At 40.7% G+C, this 21261-nt stretch overlaps 1 protein-coding gene across 4 annotated transcripts in view; it reads right to left on the bottom strand.

Annotated features, from left to right (window-relative positions):
* Positions 1 to 21261, bottom strand: part of LOC131591825 (plexin-B2-like) — a 252128-nt gene that overhangs the window by 113275 nt on the left and 117592 nt on the right. For 3 of the 4 annotated variants that reach the window (XM_058862904.1, XM_058862906.1, XM_058862905.1), the window contains one exon: positions 4904 to 4970. The exons of the other annotated variant lie outside the window; for it this stretch is intronic. In XM_058862904.1, coding sequence (XP_058718887.1) covers positions 4904 to 4905 — 2 coding nt within the window. In that variant the 5' untranslated portion in view covers positions 4906 to 4970. The remainder of the gene's footprint in view (positions 1 to 4903; positions 4971 to 21261) is intronic. 4 annotated transcript variants of the gene reach the window in all.

Genomic DNA, 21261 nt, shown 5'->3' with positions numbered 1-21261 from the left:
CTTCTGTTGTTTTTCTGCTGGTAAAACCTGCACGCCGAGCTCTGCGGACAGCGGGCGCTTAAATTTTTCTGGAGAGGAAGATCTCCGGCTCACAGACTGCTCTTGCCCGCTGCTAAAGTTCTTTAAGGGTCTGGGCAGAGCTGAAGGACTGCTACACAGTTCGGTTTCACTGTTTTTAGGCTGGCACTGTTCCAGTGCCTTAAAAATCACTCCCCAAGTTGCTGCTAAGCTGCACGCACTGGTATCTCCTGCAGCTAGCTTAGTCCACAGGTGGTCTCCTACTGACCACCAAATTTCAAGGTTAAACACATAATTCACAGTCACAGTAAACTCCTGCGCTTTCACCCAGTGGAACAAAGCGCGTATATCTTCTTCAGGAATACAGAGTCCCATGCTCAGCAAGGCGTCTTGCCATGCAAAGCTGACAAGTTGCTTATCAGCTAAATCACAGTTTTTCATTATGAAAAAATTTTTTATCTTGGCGGCTCCGCGAATGCAATTATGCAAACGCTATCGGCTTGGACCCGGGATTTCAAGCTCTGCTTCACCAAGATAGCCGTTCCAAGCCCGCTCTCCGGCAGGCTCACTATCCCGTTGGTTAAAAACCAGCTCTCTCTTGGAAAGCCCGGGAGAATTCCACTTACCCCTCTAGGGGGGAAGGGCCGGTGTTTTTCCCGCTCGCTGCTTACCCTCAGGGGATTAGCAGATGTCTTCACGTTCGTTGCTTTCTGACTTCGGGGGTCGGCTGCATATCACGTCGAGTTACCAGACCTCGGAGGGTCGGTCCGTCATCACGTCGGGGTCACCAGATGTCGTTCTAATTGGGAACGGCGGGAAGAACGACACGGACTCTCAAAGGAGTCAGATCAGGAGAGAATCTCTAGTTTATTGTTACAGCCATGTTATATAGACTAGTTCGTGAAGAGTACAGAAAGGAAACTCTTATTGGTTAGTAAAATACTACATTACCATCATTGGTCAGTGGGGTTTACCACCCCCTGACCTTCTCCTGTAAGGAAAACACAGGAATCAGAAAAACAGCACCTGCAGGCTGTTTTGTGTCTTTGAGGATTGTTTTGAATCCTCCCATGAATTTCCCAGGCTAGCTTCTCAGGCAGGCCTGTCAGGCCATGGGCCTACAGCCTGCTCTAAAGCAAGCCTCCATAGAAGTATTCTCCTTAAAGTTAACCAGACAACACAGGGAAGATTGAGATGGAGGGAAAGAAAAAAAGACAGGATGCAGGTACTGGAAGAGATGCCAGAAATCACATGCATGAAGACAAATGCAACCCATGTGTAGTGCCCTTGCACGCTCTTTAGGGTCTCAGTGTGACAGTGGCAGAAATTCTGTGGGAACATTTTGCAATGTCACATTACTCTTGCCCACTGCCCAAAGCATGAAGAAAATATGGAACAATTGTTACTTGTTTTGGCGACTTAAGTCTTATGGGTCTAAAGATGTGTCTTAGAGGTGATTCTGGGGACTTAAATCTGATTGATTGTCATGTACAGAATTAAAGTCCCTGATGTGACTCCTTCATAATAGTCTCTATAATGGGACACTTCTTCCCATTTCCCTGCCTCATTTAATTCACAGCATAGACATTACTTAACGAACTAGTAACTCCTAAATATTTGTTTTTCTCCTTATTATCAAGTGTACCTCTATGCTTTATTTACCTCATCCAAATGTTGCTGAGAATTATTTAAATCATCCACAATACAGGAGCCAAACTCTCATAAATTATACTTAATTTTACAGTAGTGAGCTGGATCCTGAAATTAAGGTGCACATTTTTGAGATGGACACTGGTTTTGAGAAAATATTTTATAATTCTAGAAGTCTAAAAAGCATCTCTGTAGACCTTCCAGGAAGAACCTGCTTATCAGCTAGCAGAGCTTAGTGCCAGCACATGACACAATGTGGTCCTCACCCTTCACAAGGGTGTTGGAATCAGGCTATTTACGATGCCAGTGCACATATTTTACATAAGAATACTGCTGAGAACAGTGAAAAAACACTCAGTGCTACATTAAGAACCAGTTCCTGGGATCACAGATAACAGAATGTACAGCGAGAACCTAATTTTGGTATCTAATCAGGGCCAAGTGTTCTTCCCCTCATCCTGTGCACTCTCTTGCCTGTGCTGTACATGATGGTGCCTGCTCCTGATTCCCTAAGGCATACACTCCCTCCTCCTTGCAGTCACTGCCTCAAGATTATTTTGATGTATCATCAGCATAATGCAACACAATTGGCTTTTCATCATCTCCATCAGTCCATTTTAGGTTTTTCCTAGCCTTTCCTTATTTTTGAGTGGAACAAAACCCTCACACTCTCCATTTCTTTTTGCCTCTTCATGAGGTAAAGAAACACAGCATTTCATTTGGTTTATCCAGCATTCCAGGTTCGTCTTTCATCTCTTCGAAAGGTCAGTCCAGAATTTTATTGGATGAGAATGAGGATTGGATGAGCAAGTTTATTCCACCTTCTGGCTTTATGAGTGACCAAAGCCAAAATTCTAACAGTTATTAAGTTTCAAATTTAATTTTTAATTTTAAGTAAACCAAAGTTTTTAATAAATATTTCTAGATGGGCTACACATCATAATGTATTACAAGAGCAGGTGCTGGATTTCACAGATTCAGGGCTCTACCACCAGTTTGTGAAAGGCTGTGGGTAAAACCACTGCTCCTCTTGTCTCCCATGAGGCCCTCTGATCCCCCGTTCAGCTATGCCTTCTTTGTATATGAGAATATCTCCATTTTTGAGATACAAAAGCAAAGATGCATATGAAAAGGTATTTTCTCCTCTCCACAAAAATGTGTTAATTTGCTATTACTGCAAAAATCCCAGCCAATGTGAGACAAATTAATTTTTGAAAATGACTGATGTTTAGAAGAATAAATCTCTGATTTTAATGTCAGATATCTGTAAGAGCCAGATAAAAAAAAAAAAGTTTACATTTAGGAGCACAGACTGCATTTGCACAAAATCAAAATATCAGAAAAATAACATATACTAGAGATATTATCTATTTTTACATGAAAGACAAAATGCTAGCATCCATCTCTGCAGAAGGATATGTTTATTCCTCTGCCAGTTTCAGGATCAGCTAATAATCACATTGTCAAAATTATTCTCCTCAGCTTCCTGAAATATAGCTCTACTTCATGTCTTTTAGTTGTTGCCCCATATACATGAAATGACAATTTAACTGGGCAGATATCTTTTATAGTTCAACTGACACTCAAATGGTGCTCTCCTGCTAAACAGGCCCTTAAAAACTACAAAGAAGAAACCAAAAATATTCTGCTTATTTCACAAAAGATAGGAACTAAAGATAGCCCTTCCCAAGTTTCCCAGAAATAACAGTTGAAGATTGAGAGGTGAGAAAAATGTAAAAGAGACTGACAAAAAACTTTTACAAATGTGAAGTTTGTTATGTTCAAACTTGTCTCACACACAGGATAGTTCAAGAAATGTCACTGGCCTGAACAGGGTCATTTGAAATGTAGTTTTAGGATGTTGAAGCAACTGAAGCAACTGGTCCCAGTAAATTACTTAAACTGCACTGTTTCACTCAGTACACATCGTAAGGTTTTAAAGGACTTGATTTTATGCTTTATAAGCCTACATTTCAAACTGAAATGGAAAGAATCAATGCACAGCCTAATCTGTAAATCTTTAACTTAGGTACAGTGTTGTCAAATCTGAGGATCTTCATTTCAAGCAATCCTATATCAGTAGACAACTCTATATAAACCAGACAGCACTTTCCAATGTTATATGCAGCTCCTGCAGTTTTCAGTACTACTGGTCAGCCAGTAATTATTGAAGACAAGTTTATAAAACCTGAAAGGCTGGAAATACAACTGTCCCAGCTTGTTAGACATTTAAGACATAATCACTGTCCTCTTTAACATCTAAGTCATTAATTCTATACTTTATTCAGCATTTGGAAAGGCTTAGCTGACTGCTTCCAAGCTCATCATTCAGGCTCTGGGAAAAGGAAGGTGAGATCGTGGGAAAAATGCAATATGAAAAAACACTGGAATGAATCTGTGGTAGTTAGAAGTTCATGACTATCACTGCCCTGCACATCAGAGCCACTCAAAGTCTCCTGGGGAATGACTTGCAGAGACACAGCTTTGCTTCATAATAAATATATATCTATACACACACAAATACACATGTGCAAGCACACAGTTAGGGGCTTCACATTATTATGAAATACAGCCAAGGCAATTACTTTAAGAAAAATAATGGCATATTCACCAGTAAAGTAACAGTTTCAAGAGGTTCTAGAGAATGAACCAAAGCTCTTATTGTTATAGAACTATTGACTCCAGATTTGAAAAAGTGACCTCAAGTGAGCAATGATGCACTTAGCTTGAAACTTGCAGCTGCTGTATTTCACTCTAAATTGAACTGCCAATCCACAGTGCAATCTTTTTCTACTATAATCTTACATCTTTGGGGCAGGTATACAAAATAATACTATATACAGGCTGCATTAATCCAAGTTAGACTAAATTCTGCTGGAAATGGAAAATATATCTGCATTACTGAATTTAAGAATCCCTGTGGGTATTTATATGGGAGTAGTGCTTTTTAAATTTTTTAAGGGCACTTAGTGACAACTACATATTGTCATTTTTCCTGCAAATAATTCTTAAGCATGCAAGTGACTAACAGCACTGGCCCCATTAAAAGCATTTAGGTATTTATTAGCCTATAGACCCACATAACAGATATTCTATACCACACACACACACAGAGTGATCAGAGCCTGCATTCTTGCCATAATAGAAGCAGCTGCCAATGTAGCATGATTTATAATATCACCAATGTCAATGGTTTGCAAACATAAATAATTGATACAAGTTGTGAAATACTTACATTCACTTTTCCACTAAGTCTTCTTCCCTATAATCAAGTTATTTTCCAGGACAGTTTAATCTTCTTACTAAATAAAAGAAGGCAACAATTAAAAATATATTCATACACATTAAGCTATGTTCAATCACATTACATTTATGAAGTTTAACATATTGATTTAAGATCATCTATGGTGTAATAAAAACTTGTAATTTGTTTATATATAGTCAGTTTTATTACATTTTAAACACAACTTTATCACACTATAACTTTCCATCCTGAAGCTAAATGGGGCAATGTTCTGTATTTCAATAGCTGCTCAGATAATAAATCAGATGGGCAGTTGCTCACAGATGTACAACTAATTACTGAAGAACTGAGAGCTAAACTGATGTATGACCCAAAAGAAAGCATTACAGATGGGTTACTGTATGACTTGGTACTCCTCTAGCCAGGGCTTGAACATGCTCTGACCACTGGCAGTACTTGGCTCCTCCCCTGACCAAACATTTAAGAATGGAAGAGAAGCAACGTCTGTCCCTTTAGGGAAGGGTAAAATACCATCAGATATTTTTAACATCATTATATATGCTGAAAAGCGATAAAAGGGGTTCATGTAGATTGTTCAACATAAATGAGAAGATGACAACTGTCTTCAAAAAAAATATCCCAGGCAATAGACATAGTGAGTGCTGTATGCCTCGACCTGTTCCTTACACAGTTACTTCTCCGTTGCTTTTAGCAAAGCACGCAATGCACAATCAAACAGTTTGCAGCACAAGCCAACACATGTACTAAAAGGCCACCACATGGCAGTTCCCAGGTAAGAGACCCTGAACACCTGGCAAAGTCCACCACCTTCTTTCCAAAGCCATCTCATCTCAACTGAACATGACTTTGAAACTCACATAACACTGGCTTTCAGGCAAGTAAGATACAAACATCAGCATGACTTTTATTTTCCCTTCATGTTTCTTGAGGCTGCCCAGTCCTAAACCAAACTTATTTTGCTAATGTTCCATGGTATTTAATTGCCTGTGTTCATACCCTATATCTGGGTCTTTGCAGGGAAAAGCTGTACGAGGGAACAATCCTCACTGGGTACAGGATGAACACGGATGCTCAGCAGAACTGTGAGATGAGGCATATGGGAGAAGAGCTGGGTGAGACATTTAGGCCACAGCTGCATGATACAGCCTAACTGGAGAGTGTTAGCATTGGACTGAGGAAAGTCATAGGAGGGAAGTGTAGTAAAGCAGCCAAGCCAAGTGACAAACAGACAAAAAAATTAATCTGTAGGACCAAGGTAAAGGGCAGATTTCTTTCTATGTCTTACCAACAACAGGAAAAACAGATCTGGTGCAATTTAAACATGTAAAGAAAAAGAAAATTCAGAAGTAAAAGGAAGTACAAAGGAATGTGAACCATTATCATCCTGTCAACAGCCAAGAAGGAAGGAGGTGGAGGCAGTCAGCAAGAAAACAAGACTTGATCCTGCTGAGAAGTTTGCTTTATATATCCATGTTTACTCTTTCCTTAAGAGCATTTTTGCAAGCATTGCCGAACAGTAATTTAGGCACGTCTTGCACAGTTGGTTCACCTCCCAGCTTTGCAGATGCCAGAACTGAAGTGCATGGAAATTAGTATTTGGCTGAGCCTGAAAAAGTAATCAAATACTGTCACCCTTAACTGTTATGTCCAGCCAACTACACCCCCAATAATAAAGGCATTAATAAAGGTATTTCCTTTGCTAAAAATATCAGAAATGTATTTATTGAGAAAACTGGTTCAGCCATAACCCAGGACCTGGCACAGAGTCATCTAACTACTTATGTGGCAGTTCTCACATGGATACACCAGGCATTTCAGTCTGTAGTTCAGCTGTGCCAGAGAATCATGCTACCAAATTGTATTCAATTTTCTGTGTTACAAAATTGGAAGCCTTTTTTGTAAGAGGCTTGGGACACAAGCCAGAAAGCTCGCTTACTGTCTCCCTGTGTATTCAGACTGAGTCATCAGATTTTCCAGGTTTCTCCATTCAAATGGCACACTGCTTTGGATGGACACAGGTGGTACCATCTGCCACAAGGCTTTTTTGGTTTGTTTGGTTTTGTTTCTTCCTTCTCTACCTCCTGCTCATAGTACAACAGCTCTTTTTCAGTATCTTACACTGGATCTGGTCTCCATGGTATGGATTTGGCCAGCTGGCCAGTCAAAATGGAGTGTTTGAACTAAAGGAACTTCATCTTACTAGCTCAGGTCTTCTAACAGCCGGAGGCAGTTACAGACTGACCTGAAGCAAAAAGTACTTGGACAGCACAGAGAAATTTTTCTTTAAAGAGGACAGAAGCCATGAGCACAACAGAGCAAGCGGGTAGGGGGATGGTCACATAAACTTCAGTCTAACAAGGCTAATCCTCCTGTTTCTTTTCTCCACTGGCTTGACAGAAAAAGTCCTGCCATGGATTAAGAACCAATCTTCCCTGAACTGGTTTTTGGAGAGGACTCCCTCTCACCTCCATAACCCACAGAGTTAGAGGCTAGCAAGAGATTAGACTACTTTTAGCTCTTACCCTGTCTCAATCTGAACTACCTTAATTGCTCCCACCTTTCACATGAGACAATTTCTGCCTTTCAAATCAACATACATCTTTAAGGGGAAAGGATGAAGACCACCTCGTATGGTCAATGACCCAGCAGAAACAGGACAATGGTGACCAACCTCTCCATCCTGCAAGTGCCCTCTCCCTGGTGAGGCAGCTGCAACTCTGTATCCAGTGTCAAGATCTCAGATACCATCATTTCAAACAGATGGTAAATTCAGGCTGATTGGTTGTGTCCAAGCACAAAATTTTGCAAGCAGGTAACATGCTGCTCTGGCACTGCAACTGCCAGGGAGATAATGGCTTTTGAAAGCAGCAAGGAACAAAGTGTGACACTTGTTCTGCAGTGCCTAAAGCTGATGCTGCTGTAAGTACAAGTAAGAACATATTGAGTTCTTTGTTCTTTTGGTTGTTTTTTGTTTTTTTTTAATGTTTGCTTCTAGAGCTAAAAACAGATCATAAACCACTTTTCTTTGAGGAAGGATTTTGTTTGTTTGTTAAAAAGGGCAAGCCCTGGGTCAGGGATCGAAAGTTGTGTTATCCGGTTCCCAGACACAAACCTTATTCCCCTGAGCCTTCAGCTATATGTAACATATGGAGCAGATACTTTTCATATAGACTTTTACACGCCCATGGAGCTTTTATCCGGCTGTTGAGCTAACAAGCACAGTGCCCTTGATAGGATGGAGCACATAGGATAAAACTACATACTGCTTTTTGAGCTTAATTTTGAGAATGGATTTTCACATTTCAGTGCTGGTAATGTGACATTACAGCACTGAGACCATGTCCATATGGAAACAGGATATAGAATTTAATATTAAAAACTTTAGGGTGGTATCAGATATCAACCTAATACTCTAAACATTGCAGTGTATTTACATCTCTAATTTACTCAGTATCACCAATATCTTGCCAATGCATTATCTTCCCTCACCTTCAATTCTCTAGCTTACATGACCCTTGGTCATGTCTAGTCTGCCCTCTCCACCTCCTTGACCACAGACACCAGATGTCACTTCTAGCACATGAGCTCCTGAATTTTATTATTGACTTTCTTTCTCCTCTGCTTGGCTTACTGCTATTCTCTTGGCTGGCTCGAGACAGCACTTTTTCAGAATGTGAGGACACCAACTTTTTTTTCTGAAATCTCTCCCTTTCTCTTGAGAGCAAATGGAGCCAAGGCCAGTCATCATGACACACCACTTCCATGCAAGGAGCCTATTTGTGCAACCTGGTGGTCTCCCAGCAATGCAAGATGTTCCCCACATCTTGAGCATCACCTAGCACAGGGCACAGGCGACAGACCAGCATTACACAGCAGAACAATGTTTTCTCTTAGATTTCCAGGAATTCGACATAGTCCTGGCACAGCCAAATTTTTAAATTGCCCAGTGTCCTGGTTTAATCCAGGACACAGTTAATTTTATTGCAGTGATTTTACCTAATTTTAGTTATGAAGGGACAGATATTGGAGCTGTGTGGGTATTTCTAGGATACCATCCACATAATCACTGGAGTGAGCAGGGGCAAGGGGATGGGAGTTGGAAATGAGGGACTCTTATTCTAGGGAGAAAAGTGTGGCTTTGGGTCACATAAAAGATTGTCAGATTGGCCATTGTTCATTTTCTCAGGGTTGTACCGCCTCAGGTTGGTTGGTGAGCATTTATTTCCATGTAAATCACCCTCTTTTTGTATATGTCTGCTATTAATATAGTTGCTCTGTTTGTTTTTGTATCTCATTGCTGTTTCCAGTAAATTGTTTCTTATCTCAACCCGTAATTTTCCCCTTTTTATGTCTCCAAGTCTCAACTCCTCCCCTGGAGCAAGAAGGGGAAAGAAAGCATGAGGAAGTGAGTGGTTGGTTTGTGAAGAGTCTTGGGGGTATCTTATCTGGGGAGCACTGTTCCATTTCTAAACCATGACACCCAGAATTCAAAACTAGCCAAAGATTACAAGTTCAATTTTCCCTTCATTTTCCTAGTCCTTCGAAGTCCTAAAACAGCATTACTGTTTCCCTCTGTTCTCAGTTCTCATACAGTCCTCTTTTTCTTTGATCCTTTGGCCTCTGTGGGACAGGGAAGAGAAGAGGCAAAGAAACATGTGAAAATGAAGCCAACTGCACTCTGTGTTTTTGCTGACCCTAAAAACCAATATAAGCACAGACCAGTTAGACTAGTTCACATTCACCAGCAGTTTTCAAAGCACTGAAGTAGCCCAATAATTTCAAAATATCAGTAAGCATTTCACTGACAAGAATTATTAGGAATCCTGTGTTATTCTGGTGCTATGTAGACTTGCAGGTAGCTCTGTGCTTGCCATGAAATATTCTACAGCTGCTGCTTTGGTTCAAAACAACTGCAGCAACACCAACCATACCTTCTTCACAACACAATTGTAAACTACTAACTGAAGAACACAAAAATTCACCGAAATTATTCTACAACCATTACTGTTCAATCAGGGTAAATGGTGCAACATCCAAGAACACTGCTCCAGAGCCTTACACCTCAAAAAAAAAAGAAAATCAGTATCTGTTGCATTACATTCTCCCTTTCATCTTCATGTCACTGAAGGCATTCCACAGGCAGTTTTACTTCTGACAGCACTGATTTTCAATCAGTCTGCTCCCGCCTGGATTTGAAATAGGATACTACAAGAAATTGGATCCTGGTAGCCTCAGACATGCCCAGACTTGCACAGGAAGTTAAACAAAAAGAAAAAGAAGTGTTTTCTTTTAAACACAGGGTGCTAATAAAACTGATTTTAAAGTGCCACTTCATTTTTCTGAACAGGGAGTAATATATTACCTCTATAAAGTCTTTTATACTAAGTTCTTGAAATTCTTTATGCAATGTCATTGGTGCTCACCTCACCTTAAAAATACATATTTTAATAGTCAACCAAAGTGATACAAACCACCAAAGTAAATAAGATTACTTTAAAATTGGCTTCACTGCCAATACTAATCCTACATATATCTGCCAAGGTAGGGCCCAGTCCTGCAGTCTCCTTCATCATGTACTCAGTACTCACACAAGAATTTGAAGGTTTGCTTCTTGAATTACAGAATGCAGCCTGCCTTATTGGAAAAAGAAGCAGGAACGACAGTGTGAGTGTGAAAAAGGAGAGGAAAAAATGTGAATTGTAGGAAGGTAAAAAGGAGCAAAGAATGTTAAATGGGGAATGAGGCACGGGTAACAGAGAATAAGAGACATAAGGAGAGAGCAGAAATAATGGTGTGGAAAACAAGAGGAAAGGCATAAAAGAATGAAAAGCTTATCCTGAGCACTGTATGGCTTTAAATGCATTTGTATGACATTGAACAGAGAAGAAAGTACAGGAAGAAGTGGAGAGATGAGAATTTTATTTTTCATTTTATTTAAAAACTAAAAATCACCCAAAGTTGACTCCTTTCAGTTCATCCTGAACTGAGATGTCCATTCCTCTGAAGTGGGGTATGAAAGGATGTAAGGACTACTGGCATGGTGAGCCAGGCAAGCCTCACCTAAGACCACCTGGATGGATCAGTGAAGTTTCCAGTGTCTTCTTTGATAGTGACTGATTTTTCCTATGATACCCCATTGCACTGCAAATTTCATTCTTTTGTTTGTTTCTAAAAGTGGAAAAAGGAACCACTACAGAGCCTGGTTGGAAGCTTGAGTGAAATTTCATCATCTCCACTGAGAAATGCATAAAAATCACAACCTTCTCATTAATACGACAGTGGCCTGGCTGTGCCTCTTGCTGAACAGATCAGAAAGCATCACAGCAATCCAATGTTAAAACACCAGGAATGTCTCATTTGTCCATCAAATCCGATGAGCAAGGTGAATCTCAGCCTAATTACAAGCAATATAAGAACACTTTCCTCCTTCAAATCAGACAGAAGGGCTCTTCTCATCTTCAGTGCCTCTCAGAGAATCAGCCTGATTCCCTCCATACTCTCCCTTGCTTTCTCTGTGACCTGTCCTCCTAATCTGGAATTCTTCAGAGCTGGGAACCAGACCCCTGCCTCAATTCCCCTCATCAGATTTGTCTTAGCAAGCCAGGACAGCCTGCACCCGCAAAGAGCCCATACACCCTGACACTGCTCACTTAAGAGAAAAACAATCAAAGAACCCCCAAACACCCCTCCATCCCAACCCAAAAAAGCACAACAATCTAGCAGAGCAGGTTAAAACTTGGTCTCTTCCTTGTGAGCCTAATCTACCTGCTGCTGCTGGGTGCGGACATTCCCCTGGGTGTAGCTGCTCTTCTGGTGGCTGAACCCCTCTTCTGCAAATATTTCCCTGGTATTTCTAGGCTGGGGAAGGGTACAGACTACTGTTTCTGGTTCACTAGGAAAGATACATATGCTGGCACTTTTTTAAAAAGGAAACCAGTCCGAACAGCGATAGGAGCTGGCTCGGGCAGACACTGTCCTATCTTGCGGAGCAAGTCACGGCAGGGTCTGTAATCACCGGCTCTGCAAACACCGATTTCCCCCTCCACAGGACCTTAACTTGCCCTGTGCTCCGGAGCAGAGGACATCTGAAAGCACTGACAGGGAACGGCTGGGCAAAACCCCAGCTGGTCTCTGTGTTCAACCAACTTCAGGTTTTCCCTTACTAGCAACCAGCTTTATTAATTTCCTTGTTTGGTTTTTTGTATGTTGTTTTTTGTTGTTGTTTGTTATTTCTTGTTAATTTGTTTTGTTGGTTTTTTTGTTTGTTTCTTTTTTAAAATGTGTGTGTGTGGGGGGGGTGTTGTTTGTTTTTGGGTTTTTTTTCCCCGTTAAACTTTTGTCTTTCCTGCTTACATGGGGCATCAGCTACAGGAATAAGTGCTTGTTCAGTTCAAGCACTTTTTATTTCCACCAGCAGAGCAAACCACATTTGGATGCACACGAAGGGAAAGGCAATATTTATAAAGGAAGTTCCCACACTTCCTCTTCAAACAAATCACTTCTGGCTGGTTTTGCAATTACAGACCTACCATAAAAAGGGCGTGGAGGAATAAAAAAACATTGGGTATACTATTTCCTTTTAAAGTCACTCGCTTCTGAAAATCAAGCTTCCAGAGAGGATGGAGTTAAGCACTCAGGACAAACTGTCAAGTTTTCAGTAACTAATTTACTCTTCCTGTAGGCCTGGAGGAAATCCACAGCTGCCACAAATATTCTTTGCTCACTTCAATACCACTTGTTGTGAAATGGGTTTTAATGGCCAAGCAGAGCCATCCAAACCGCAGATGTACTTAGAACCGCTGGAGCTGGCTCCACAGAGGGCTGGGAGGTGCCCTGTGCCCTACCTGGGGACAGGTGCCGTGGTACAGGGTGGCAGCGATGCCGGGACACCTCAGCCTCATCCTTGGCACAGCGCACAGTGCTGCTGCTGACTCCCTGCTCGCTGGGAGGGCTCTAACAGAGCAAGTGCAGCAGGCAATGGATGGACAGGGAGCCAGGAGCCTCCTGCAGCCAGGGCTGGCAGCTGCCTATGCTGTCAGTGGGCAGCGCACACCAGTGCAGGGCCGTGCAGGGCAGTGCTGTGTCCATCTGGAAGTGTTTGCTCTCGCCCAGAGTCCATCCCACGCCCTGCTCCCTGGGTTATAAAGCTCTGCCACCCCACATCCACTTGTTTGTACTGCTACAGTGTTAAAAACCCCTTCATCCATGGGCAAACTGTATTTGACAAGCTAATTTCCCTCCACATGGAGTGGCTGAAGTCTGCAGCACCAGTATAGGAAGTAAAGATTTTTCTCACAATTCACAATAAATCAGCTTCCTATTTGAACTGACATACTTCAATGTCTACAGCGAGTCAAACTACTAGTCTACCCAAAAGGTTGGTAGTCCCCTGGTATTGAAATCTGTATTAGATCCATATCCAAAGGAAAAGTAAAGTCTTCCTGAAACTCTTACCCAAAGCGTGGGAGGATAGAAAATAAGATCAGCATACTTTGCTGAAAATAGTTCTTGAGATAAAAGATATGATTGCTCTGGCACTAACCTCCCTCCTCCTTCTCTCCCCTCCTCAGTCAGTGAGGTACAAATGCCTTAGGAAACTCCCTGTCCCTACCACACACTTTTTTCATGTTTAATCTTAGGTTAGAACACAATTGGATTTGGACTTGATTAACCTCTCATGCAAAACAATTCCCACACCTTTGAGTTACTAATTTCATTTGATAACAGCTTCAGAAAACTAGCTCCATATTTTTGAAGTTAAATCACTGCCAAATTCTGTTTTCCGGTGCCAGCTGCTCAGAACAAGGCTAAAAAACTTTCCAAAACAATTGTATTTAAATTATTAATTAATATCACTTGGAATACTATGACTAAAATCAATTAGTTTATACAAAAGTATCTACAAACCTAAAACATAGTAGTAGTAAAAGATTCTTCAGTTGATAAATAATTAATACAGCTTTTCATTTGTTTCACCTCATATGGCAAGTAGCACAAAAGGAAAGTCATTAATGCAAGTGGATCACAAAGGTAACAACAGCAATCATTACACATTTATAGCCACTAAACTGTTTCAGCGAACTGTTTAAGTGAAAAGGACCAAAAATACTCCTGCAATATCAGATCCAGAACAAACTAAAATACAGTTTTGACCATCTGGATGAAACAACAAAGGAAAAAAAAAGCAGAGCTGCCTCCTCAGCTTGTTTGCTGTAGGTAAGCAGGAGGATCTGTCATCAGCTGTAAGAAGTTATCCTCTGAAACCTCTGCCCTCAGACCTGCAAGATTCATGAAAGTGACTTCCCATTTCTGGAAGCAAAACACCATGGTTTGGCCAATTACCTCCACATTTTTACCATGAAGGCATGAGATTTTATACCCACACACATACTGTTTCCTCTCAGGCACCAAAAGAAGCATTTTTCTAGTATGACATGCTCCAGGTTTCTTGGCAAAGCACAACTCCTTAAAAAAAAGTGAGTTTTGGTAAACAGTGTGCAGATTTCCTGGGGATTACCAGAACTACATACCTCTTGCTAAAATATGCTCCAGTGACATGAGATGATGTCAACAGAAGAACAGCATAAATCATTAATTGCTGCAAAACTAAAATCTTAGCATGTGTTAATTTACAACATTCCTTAACTTGATTATTGGGGTAGGAATCAGCAAGTAGTTGTCATTATGCCAGTGGTCTGACACTACTCCGCTTTTATCCTGCTTAACCATTTATCTCCAGATAAACCCTTCCACCATCTAAAAAAAAGTTGGATTTGTACATGTTTGTTTATATTTTCAAAATCTCCAGAGAAATGTCAGAGATTAAAAAACTATCTCAGTGGGAGAACATTCATTGCCGTTCAAATGTTGAATTACAGCAGGGCACTAAGACATGAAGTAGGTGTTTGATCAAAGAGCTTCCCCCATGCTCTGTTAACAGCTCCTCTGTGTGAGGCAACAACGGGGATCTTTTCACACTGTGCAAGCACTGACTTTGCAACATTTCTGCTCCAAGCAGGAGGCTCACCTGCTTCCCTCAATACACAACATACCTTCTCCTTCCTCATTACATTACTCTTGCTGCCCTTTTTTTGTGCTTTTCCCCATAGCCTCCTTTATGTCCCATCCACTGAAAACAGAGCCAGCAACATTAGACTTGAACTTCCTACCTCCTGACATAGGCAGACTCAAAAATCTAGACAAAACAAGCTGTCCCATTTCTGCATTATCTGTGTGTGCACTGATTTCAGAATCTAAACTCCTGCTCACGAATGAGAAATATGTGGCTTCCTTCATGATAAACGATGCAAATTTCTCCAAACAAAGTTTAGCCAACTGTGAGGCAAAGCCTGCCTTACCTTGCCTGGGACTGCCTTGTACATGGAAAAAAATTCCATGAGACTCATCTTCACCTGCCTCTTTGGGTAATGGAAATGAACGATTTTCCATTCTGTGAATGACCTGCTCTCCTTGCATCACCTCTCCTTACTGGGTCAAAACTTTTACACTCCTCCTAATTCCATGCCTGCAACCACTATGCACTGCCAACAACCCGTTAGCACATACTTCTCATACCTTTCGAACAGATGGTAGTGTGGGGATGAATTACACTTGGTTTCACAGTCAGTCCAATCCCAGGCACAGTGTCATCACCACAGACAAAAGAGCCCACACATCTGCTTCCTTCGGCCATAAAGGTTTGCTCCAGCTTTGCACCGTTAAAGTACTTAATGGACAAGACTATGGCTTAAATATTCCCCAGAACAGGAAGACTTTTTAAGAAGCAGCACTACCTCACACCAGTTAAAGGGAAAAATGATCTTTTGGCAGAGAAATGCCCTCTATTCTGCTGGGTTTGGGCCCCTGTGGCCACAGAGCTGCATGGAGGATGTGTGAACTGAAAGTGATGTTAGGAAGGCAATGCCGTGGTTTTACTGGCATGAAACCTATTTTGCACCCTGTGCCAAAAGAGCTCCTGACATATTATGGTCTGGAATTCATGCATACCTGCATTATGCCTATGGCCAGTTTTGATTTCTGAGTCTCAGCACAGCCAAGAAACTAGAAACAAATTGTTTTGACTCTACTAACAGTGTGTAACAGTGAAATGCAGTCCTGGGTGAATGCGATGGTTTTCCCCATCTGTAAGGAAGTTGCAGTTTTTCTCAGTATTTCATCTCTGTAGAAATATTGTGCTAAGAAACCATTTGCACTGCAGGACTCGAAGCACCCCATGGCAAAGCTGTCTCTAATTGGCATGCCTATCTGCCCATCTCACCCAACAAAAGAAAGCATTAATCCACATCTTCAAGAATTCAATAGTCATTTAAGCAGAAGGTCAGGTACCTAATGGGCTGTCAAGTTCAGGCTGTCTATCCCTCCGTCTTCCTGGCTCCCCAAGTTCCCAAGCCTTGACTGAGGGTCCTCAGGAGCTGGGTACTCTGTTTTCCTGCCAGAGCACTAGGGAGGCTAGAGCACAGGTGACTGCTTTGCAAATTTAAGTTGGGATGACATATTCTGGCTTCATTGAAAGAGAGAGGGGGGGAAAAAAGCAGCCAGGAAAAGGTACACAGCAAGGCCTGAGAAATATACTAAGGATGCTGTTTGTCCTGTATTACTGGCACACCTCAATAGAACATGAATATACAGCCAGCATCGGGCTTTTTGATACGGACCTTATTATGACTACTGCAGTATTAGGATACCTCACAGCAAGGATAAGTGTGTGTAAACACTGTGTGGCATCAAGTAGAATTAAATATTATATAGAATATATATATACACACACACTACTATATATGTATATAATATAAACTAGTATGCTTAGTAGTACTAAAGGTAGAGAACATGATTGTACACATTTCCCAGGTCTTTTTCAGTGCCATGAGTTATGGAGTGAGCTTGAAGACTACAGTCTGGAATGCAGAAACATTGCTACAGCTCCCAGAAATTTCCAGGAGGTACGCAAAGAGGAAGGAGCCCCTTCCAGATTCGCTGGGACACAGCCCACTGCACATACTTGCTTTTGAACAGCCTCATAAAACCAAAACATTTTTTTCCAAACAGATCACAGGTCACGTAAGCTTCCCAAGGGATATATTGGTTACAGATGTTTTCATGTAATAAAATATTCCACTCAACTGCAGTATTTCTAACTGATAATGCTAAAACTAAATTACCCTTGTCTAATGGTTATGTCCCCAATGTACTCCTTACCATGGTAAACACTGGCTCATTTGTTACCATTTAGCCACATATTTTTTTTTTTTTTTAATATGAGCATGCTACTAAGATAATGTATTTCAAGTTTGCAAGAACTACTTCAACTTTTCAATAATATATACTTAAAATGCACTCTTTTCTTGCATATTTCCAGAATAAATTATACCTCTAAGTTTCAGCATTATCACATAAATTTCCATTTAAAAGTTATCTCATTCTTTAAACATGAGTGGGTCTAATAATTTTCCAAGATTTAATTCTTGAACTTGAAATATTTAAGAAAAATAACTCAATTGTCTGAATGGTATAATACTAATAACGAAACATTCAATTTGATATCCTCCTGGCAGAGTTGTTGGGAAAGGTCATTGTGAAGGTATCCCCAAAATGATTAAGTAGTTCAAAATATTAAAAAAAAAAGAGAGAAGGAGATAATTGTCTCTATTTAAAATATGCTTACAAGATAGCTCTAACAAGGATGGAAGGAAAGAAAAAAAAGAAGGAAGAAAAAAAATTTTGGAAAGGGAACTTAAGTAGTCTTTGACAATAACAGGGAGCTTCCCAAACAAGGGAAGCTCATGCAGTTGTATGGGACTACATCTCTATGAAAACTACCACCTCAGCATTTTGTGGAAGATTAGATCATTAGGCTTGAGATATTCACTCATTGCTCTCCTTTTGGATCATCAAGATCCTTATGCTTAGATTTCAAATACAGAGATTAAGAGCAATGGAACAAAGTGACTCTTGATGTCCTATAACTGTTCTATGTAGCCACTTCACAGACAAAGTCAACCTAATCTAAATACATTTCAGTAAGACTGGAAACAGCAGGGGCAGAGTATCCTCTGTGGAGGGAGACATAAGCCACTTAGCACTACTGGCATTATATCAAAAATAGAACCTGTCTATTTTTAAGAAAACGTGGGAGTTAGTAAAAATTGGAAGTAGGCTGTCTAGACTTGATTAAAGAAAAAGAATTCCTCAAGCTTCACAATGCCATGATCCAGGTATTCACTGCTTTAATGCTAATGTTCTGTGTTTGGTAAAATATTGTGTCATTTCTGAGCTAAATGTAGTCCCCAACCTTGATAAGCAATTTTTGCTGTTATCTAGCTTGGTAAAGAAAAACATCACTTTGTACTGTTGCAGTGGTCAGAAGCATGCTTTAATGATGTACTATAGGGGGGAAATACAGGAGCATGTCCCTGTACTCCTCCATCCCAACTGAAAGGATAGTTCAATCTGCAGCAAATCACTTGAAGAAAATGTTCATTCAGATTGATGGAGATGCTTTTTAAACACAAGGTAGCTGAACCTGACCTGACTATAGTGTTTGGAAGACGAGGACTTTGTTTTGGTTCCGAGCAACATGCCAAGAAAACTTTACTCACATGACATTTTTACCATAGTCCTGCTTATCTGCCTATCACTCTACTTCTCATCATCATATTTGATTAACTGTGAATTTATTCTGAAGCTGATGGAGTAATTAAGATTGCTCCATGTACAGGAGGCAACAATGGTTCTCTGATGGCTCTGGCATTTGGGAGGGAGGTTATGCAGCACATGAAATGCAAAGTAACAGCTCTGTTCTGTAGCTCAAGATAACATTCAGGATAGGAACAAAGCAATGCTTTGTGACAAGTCACTTGGTTTCTGAAAAAAGTACAATCCAGTTTTTCTAAGCAGATCCTCTCACACAGAAAACAGAAGCCTGATCTGACGACACTTGAATTTTTTAACTGATTTAACAGTTTTTAGGGTGGTATGACTAAACAGAAGTAAGAACAGTGATTTTTGTGCAGCAGGGACTTGAAAACACATGAGTCTTGGGAACTTAAATACTCCTTTCCTCTTCCCTTAATGAGCCTTTAGCATGGTAATCCGGTCTAAGGTGAAAGGGATTAGCTTTCTGGAATCAAAATCACCTGGATGCAGAAGTGGAGCTGATCTGCCAGCACTGCCCCCAGGAGCTGCGTTCCTGTTGAGCAGCAGAACGCTGCCCATCGAGCACTGGCTACCACAATACCTTCCATGAGCTCCCCTTTCCCCTTTTTTGCTGGCTGCCACAAAAAGACCTCAGCTAGCTGGCATTACTCCCTGGGCAGAAAATCTGTATTTATTTTAGTGCATGAATAATGTGAATAGCAGGAAAGAGCACGAATGAAACAACCTAGAAGCTCATCGATAACAGGGGATGTGAGCAAAACAAAACTCTTGAGAGGTTCTGCAACTCCTGACTCACATATGAATATAGAGCTTGAAGGGTGAAAAGTTATTATTTTAAATCCATTTTTTGGTATACTTTGTGATATCTTTTTCTTGCCCTAGTTGTTAAGGACAGCACCCAGAATGCATAGCTAAGATGTGAAATAGTGTCATTTGTCTGTTGCTCATCTTCCTCCCTTCCCCAGCCCCTTTACCTATGCAGCCAATACCATACTCTACATCACACACTGGCTCCCCTGAATTTTTTAGTTTTCAAATAAATGCCCAATTAACTCACCTTTTACTTTAAAACATTGTATGCAGCAAAATACTCCAATTAAAATTGGAATGTCTATTAATTGAAGCCCAAAGATTCTGTTAAGGCAAGTTTCAGAAATCCTAAAAATAGAAATGCATTCATAATTTTTCCCTCATTTTAATTAGGCTTTTTTTTTTTTTTCCTGGCTTGAATTTAAATATCCCTCTGCAGTATCTTCAGCTGCATTGCAGTAGTAGGAACCCTGCACACAACACAAGAGCCACAAGATGAAACATGACTTGCCTTTTCCATTCTTTCTCTGAATGAGAAGTGTGAAATGGAGGCATACATCCCACAGAACAGAAATATTGCAGTTAAATAGAAGAAGCTTCAGAGAATGAGTCTCCCAGAACCAAATGAAACTTCTACTTGATTTGCGTATAGACAGATCTTGATCCTTCTCTAATCTATAGTCTTAAGTGATGTGGAAGAAAACAGCACTGTGGCAGTCAGGGTGAAGGTGATATAACTAATGGTGTAGCAGCCAGACTAAGGGCAGGTCAGCTCAAAGTGAGCTGAAAAATACGCTCTGTGTAGCTCTTTGAATGACATTACTTATAGTAGTCACAGAATGCAAGGTCATGCTTCTTCAAACACAGGTTAAACTTGTAAGGTGGTGAACTAATCTGGAAAGCAGTGACTTGAAGGATGACTTCAGGGCAGCGGTGAGCCGCAGCTAAAACTCTAACAGGGATGCAGTGGCCAAGATGATGAATGAGATCTTTCAATACCTGAGCTAGGGGAAGACAGAAAGCAGAAAATATCATTGTAGCACTTCAGAGGAGCAGTACTAGGAACAGACAAGGTTGAGGTTATCCAGGTCAACTGGGTAGTAAGCAAAACAATGCTAAGTAGCAGTCACAGATCTCTGCCTGCTTTGCCTATGCTGGAGCCAAGCTTCCTCCTGCTACTGCAGTCCTGGCCTTCCAGTCCTGGCTGCAGTCTCCATCTTCCTTCCCTCTTCCACTGTTAGATCAACAAGCCCAGATCTTCAGTGTGAACCCATCCTATCCTCACGCCTGGAGCAGCAAAATATCCAGGTTTAAGATAGTTAAATTCTGTAACTTTAAATCCACTGTGAAAGTATAATACACTTTTGTCTAATAAAGGAATTCACATCCAAGAAACGATATTATGCAATGGCAGCATTTCCTAGGAATCAGTGAGCTTTAGGAATGATGCAATTGTGTGGTCAGGAGACAGACTTAAAAAAGACACATTCCCTCCTCCTCAGCTCCTCTGATCAATTGTTTACAAATCCATAGTCCTTTTTTCTCTCTACCACCATGAGAGGTATTTACTGTTTTTATGATCTCAGAATGGAAAAGTATTAATCTGAAACAGCAGCAACTATTGCTTTTTCTTCTCAAATCTGTGTGGCATTAAGTATAATTACATAAATAACTGGAATGGCAGAAACAGACAATTACTAGCTTTGTATGTGTATTGGAAAAGATTATACTGTTTTCATCATGTCTCTCAAATAATGGGTATCTTCCAAGTCTACTGTCAAGAATATTGCTTGCTGCTTTAATGCCGATATGAAAATAATCTTGTAAAAAGTGAGAGGGTCTTT

This window comes from Poecile atricapillus, chromosome W, assembly GCF_030490865.1.
Source record: "Poecile atricapillus isolate bPoeAtr1 chromosome W, bPoeAtr1.hap1, whole genome shotgun sequence".
NCBI classification, from domain to species: domain Eukaryota; kingdom Metazoa; phylum Chordata; class Aves; order Passeriformes; family Paridae; genus Poecile; species Poecile atricapillus.
This window is presented reverse-complemented; position numbering and strand designations above follow the sequence as displayed.